This window comes from Humulus lupulus, chromosome 8, assembly GCF_963169125.1.
Source record: "Humulus lupulus chromosome 8, drHumLupu1.1, whole genome shotgun sequence".
NCBI classification, from domain to species: Eukaryota; Viridiplantae; Streptophyta; class Magnoliopsida; order Rosales; family Cannabaceae; genus Humulus; species Humulus lupulus.
Genome location: NC_084800.1, coordinates 66,135,352 through 66,140,477, shown reverse-complemented (window position 1 = coordinate 66,140,477; position 5,126 = coordinate 66,135,352). Strand labels below are relative to the sequence as shown.

Sequence of the window (5,126 nt, the reverse complement as noted above, 5' to 3'; positions counted from 1 at the left end):
ATTAAAACTAGAAGAAGGAGATTGAATGAGGTAACTGGTTACAACTATGTCCACAAAAAACTCAGATCTAAAAACAAAATCAGATTGTGACCACTTACTTAGAAAGATTTGTAATAAAAAAAAAAAGCAGATCTGACAAAAAAAAATAAGTTTTGAAACAACAAAGAAGATGAAGCCTGGATCTAAAGCATCTCCGATCGTGAATAGTGCTGGTAAGAATAATCTAGAAAGAGTGGAGGTTGAAGATGAGGTGAACGGGGAACCACTGGAGGAGATCTTTGCAGATACGGTGGATGTTTTCTAGGAGGTTGGGGAGGAGCATTCTCTGGCTAAGTGCGATCAGGCCAAATCTGGAATTAGTTCTGATTCCAGGTCTTGGGCGAAGGAAGCGGAAGAACAAGATTTTCAGGAATTGGCTAAAGATAAATGGTCAAAATTTCAAGACTTCTTTGCTGCTCAGGGAGGTGTTCGACTCAATTATGAGGAACCAATGCTTCGTGAAGGTCAATTGATTGCTCACGTCGATAAGGCAGAGATAGAAGTGGAAGCCTCTTTCTGGAAATCTACTATGGTTTGTGTAGTTTTGGGTGCCAATCCTCCCTTATCTGTGTTTGAAGGTTTCATAAAAGGCATTTGGGGTAAACTGGGTATTGAGAGAATTGCTCGTATGAATGGGGGATATACTCTTGTCAAATTTAGGGATGAAGCCACTAGAGACATGGTGTTGGAAGCTGGTGTGGTTCATTTTGATAGAAAACCTATGTTGTTGAGGCCTTGGTCGACTGAATTGGATAAACTGAGGATGGTGAAATCTGTTCTGGTCTGGGTTCAGCTGCCAGATTTGGGTCTCCAGTATTGGGGTCTTAAAACTCTGAGTGCTCTTGTTAGCACTACAGGTAAGCCTATGATGATGGATAAGGTAACCAAGGATAAATCAATGGTGAAATTTGCCAGAGTTCTTGTAGATGTTGAAATTTCTGATCGTATTCCTCATTGTATAAATTTTATAAATGAGAGGGGTCAATTGATGGAACAAGCTATAGAGTTTGAATGGTTACATACCCGTTGTTCTTGTTGTAAGAATTTGGGTCATGTAGCTTCTAATTGTAAATTTACTCAGGAGGTGCACTGGAAGCCGAAGCAAATAGCCCCCAATTCTGTAAAAGGGGATCCTGGAGTCTCTACAGTATTGAGTGAACCAATTCTTGAGGATAGGTCAAAGGGCCCTCATCTAGCAGAAAAGGAGGTTCAACAGCAAGTCATGTGTGATCAGTTGGCTGTATCTCGAGCGCCGAAGGCAGGAAAAGTCTTAGTTCAGGATACCAGTAGCTCGTCGATAGGGCAGGAAAAATCTTGGTCTACCCCAAAGAAAGTGGGAGGGGTCAAGCAAAAAACTGCTGAAAGCTTGACAGTGAGGGTTAATAAATTTAGTATTTTGCAGGAGAGCAAGGAAGTGGTTACAAAGAGGAGTTTACAAGATCTTCAGATATCTAATGGAGGGGTGTAAATTGCTTTGTTGGAACATAAGGGGTCTAAATAATAGGAGTAAGCAAAGATCCCTATTAGATTTTTGTAATGTTAATAAAATTGGTTTGGGTGGTTTTCTTGAAACTAAGTTGAAAAACAAAAAAATTGAGGAGATGATGAAGACTGTGTTCGTGGGCTGGCATTGGTATAGCAGTGAGTTGGTAGAAGGCAGGATTCTCTTAGTTTGGAGGGATGGCATTGTTCAAGTTAATATAATTCAGGATATGGACCAGCTTGTTCATTGTGAAGTGAGGATTAAGGGAACTATTCATCACACTTTTGTGTCATTTGTTTATGGTAGAAATTCGTTGGAGGAGAGAAAGGAGCTTTGGTCTCATCTAACATGTCCTCAGGCTTCAGTTGAACCTTGGCTGGTTGTTGGGGACTTTAATGCTATCTTCGATTATGATGATCGTATAGGGGGTCGAGTTGTTACTAAAATGGAATGGGGGATATTTGTCTGTGGAGAGCTAAAGTTTTGCTGTCTGAATTGCATTCTAATGGTTCTTTTTACACTTGGTCTAACAAACAGCAAGCTGATCCCAGAATTTACTCTAAGCTGGATAGAGTTTTTGTCAATGAGTAGTGGTCAGATTTATTTCCAGCTTCTGAAGCTTGTATATATTGGGATACAATTTCTGACCATTGTTACTATATTATCAAGACTGTTCAATTTAAGGAGTTTAGGATAAGGCCTTTTAGATTTTATAATTTCTGGATTAACCATGAGGAGTTTCATAGAACTGTTCTTGAAAGCTGGTCTAAACCAGCTGGTGGTTATGGGTTACAACAAGTTTTGCAGAAGTTAAAGAGGCTTAAACCTGTTTTGAGTCTCTTCAATAAACAACAGGTTGGGGATGTAGTTCAGCATTATACAGCTGCTAAACAGAGGTATGAAAGTGCTCAGTACATGTTGCAACAGTCTCCTTCTTCGTATTCTTTGCAGCAGGAAGAGAATGAGGCAGCTATTGATTTTGCTAACAAATCCAAAATATATGAGAGTTTTCTTCGTCAAAAGAGCAAAATTAATTGGCTGAGATTTGGAGATGAGAATACGGCTTACTTTCATGCTTCTCTCAAACAGAGGAGAATGAGGAACCGTATTTCTAGCTATATAAATGAAGAAGGTCATATTGTGGAGAATTATTCTGAGGTAATTGCTCATTTTTATAACCACTTTAAAGGTATTCTGGGTAAGACTAGTTCAGCTACTAGTCGGTTAGATCTGAACTGTTTCAAACAGGGGAATGTATTAACTCTGGAGCAACAACTCAGTCTGATACAACCTTTTACTCAGAAAGATGTTAAGAGAGATTTATTTAGCATTCCTTCAATCAAGAGTCCAGGTCCCGATGGTTTTGGTTCGGGCTTTTTTAAAGCGCTTCGGAAGGAAATAGGTGTTGAAATATCAGAAGCGATTTTGTTATTTTTTAAGAATGGAGAGATTCCTGCTGAGTTAAATAGAACAATTCTAACTCTAATTCCTAAGGTAGAGTCTCCTACTGTGGCTTCTGATTTTAGACCTATTGCTTGTTGTAATATTCTCTATAAATGCATTTCAAAGATGTTTTGCTTCCATTTGGCTGAGATTCTTCCTAGGATTATACACCAAAATCAAGGTGCTTTTATAAAAAATAGACAACTTGCACACAATATTCTGATACTTCAAGATTTGATTCATGGTTATTAGAAGAATATTTCTCCCCGTTGCTTGATAAAGATTGATCTTAGTAAGGCATATGACTCGATTGATTGGGCTTTTTTGGAAGAGATTATGACTGCTTTTTGCTTTCCTAGAAAATTTATTCATTGGATAATGGTGTGTTTGCCAGAATCTTCTTATACTCTTCTAATGAATGGGAGATTACAGGGTAGTTTTGAGGGGAGGAAAGGTTTAAGACAAGGAGATCCTATCTCTCCTCTTCTTTTTGTGCTGGTAATGGAGTATCTCTGTAGACTCCTTAAGAAATTTGCTAATCATAGAGAGTTTAGATATCACCCGATGTGCAAGCATTTACAATTAGTGAACCTATGCTTTGCGGATGACTTGATTTTGTTCTGTAAAGGCAGCTTTAGATCAGTTCAGATTATGTTTGAGGGGTTTCTGAGTTTCTATAGTAGTTCTGGACTTGCTGCAAACCTGAACAAGTCTTAAGTTTTCTTTAGGGGAGTGGCTGCTGAGGTGAAGCAGAGTATCCTAAATTTTGTTGCACTTGGTGAGGGTGTTTTTCCTTTGAAATACCTGGGGATCTCTTTGAGACCTACAAAATGGCAAGCTGCTGATTGTGGGGAGATTATTAAGAAAATTCAGTCTAAACTTCATATGTGGGCGAGTAGGCATCTATCTTTTGCGGGGAGAACTCAGTTGATATTTTCGGTTCTGCTTAGCATCCGTAACTATTGGATGCATATTTTTATGCTTCCCTATAGTGTTATTAATGAAATTGACAGATTGTGTCGAAATTTTCTCTAGGGCTCAACTAATAATCGCAGCAAGTTTCATTGTACATCTTGGGCTCAAGTTTGTCTCCCTAAAGCTCTTGGAGGTCTGGGTTTTAAGGAAGGTTCTGTTTGGAAAAAAATTATTTTGGCTAAATTCATTTGGGCTTTGTCAACTAAACAAGATGTGTTATGGGTGAAATGGATTGACGGGATCTATCTTAAGGGTCAAACTTTCTGGTCTTACCATCTTAAACCTGATGTGAGTTGGTACTGGCGTAAAATTTGTTACTTGAGAGAGACATTTCCTGAATCTGTTTTGGTTAATGCGGCTGTGAATGGTAAGCTTCGGTTGAAGGTTCTGCTCAGTATCATTCTTCAGAGGAATATTGTTGATTTTGCTAAGGCTGTTTGGTGTTGCCTCTCAGTCCCTAAACATTGATTTATCCTTTGGAAATCAGTTCTGGGTCATCTTCTGACTAGGGATAATTTACTGAGGTGCTAGGTTCCTGTTTCTTCTTTGTTGTGCCCGGTCTGTGAGAAGGTGGAGGAATCGCATCAGCATTTATTATTTGATTGTTGTTTTTCTCAGCAAGTTTGGCATTCACTTAGAGGGTGGTTGGGTCCTGGTATATGGCCTATTTAGTTTGCTGGCTGGAAGGAGTGGTTAAAAAGGAACTCTTGTATTGAGTATTTCAGTAGCTGCTTTGGCTGCTGCGGTGTATGGAGTTTAGTTTAATAGGAACTCTTGTATTTTTTTCATTCTGTTCCTATTCTCCTTTGTATATAGTGAGGTTGATTAAGCAGGCCCTGAAGTTTAGATTGAATGGTAGGTTGAGTCAAAAAGTCCTGAGTAAGAATTGTTTTCTAGCTGAAGTTGTTAGATGTCTGTAATCTGTTAGTCTTTTGAGTTGGTTCCTGAACTGGTTGTATTTGTCTGTTTTGGTGCAATATATTCTTTCTTTTCATCAAAAAAAAAAAAAAAAACAAAGAAGATGAAGAAGAACGTGGAGAAGAAGAAGAATAATAAGAAGAAGAGATGGCATTGACAATGGTCAGAGGTACATCATTCATTTTTTGTTGTCGGTGTGAGAGAGCTCCCATTGTTGTGAAAGAAGATGGCTGATTGTCATTGTTGTGAGAGAAAATGAAAAGAGAAT

At 38.6% G+C, this 5,126-nt stretch overlaps 1 protein-coding gene across 1 annotated transcript; it reads left to right on the top strand.

Moving 5' to 3' along the window:
- Positions 1-1,640: 1,640 nt before the first annotated feature.
- LOC133795529 (uncharacterized) lies at positions 1,641-4,408 on the top strand. Its single transcript, XM_062232978.1, has 4 exons — positions 1,641-2,144; positions 2,192-3,146; positions 3,360-3,463; positions 4,001-4,408. Exons 1-4 carry the CDS (start codon positions 1,641-1,643, stop codon positions 4,406-4,408), a joined length of 1,971 nt encoding a protein of 656 aa, XP_062088962.1.
- Positions 4,409-5,126: the final 718 nt, after the last annotated feature.

Excerpts from the sequence above, each read along its gene's own strand:
- LOC133795529 (XM_062232978.1), top strand. The coding sequence starts at position 1,641 with ATGATGAAGACTGTGTTCGTGGGCTGGCATTGGTATAGCAGTGAGTTG. Across the intron at positions 3,147-3,359 it reads GATTATACACCAAAATCAAG|AATCTTCTTATACTCTTCTA; the intron begins GTGCTTTTATAA and ends TGTGTTTGCCAG. Across the intron at positions 3,464-4,000 it reads CTCCTCTTCTTTTTGTGCTG|GGCTCAACTAATAATCGCAG; the intron begins GTAATGGAGTAT and ends AATTTTCTCTAG.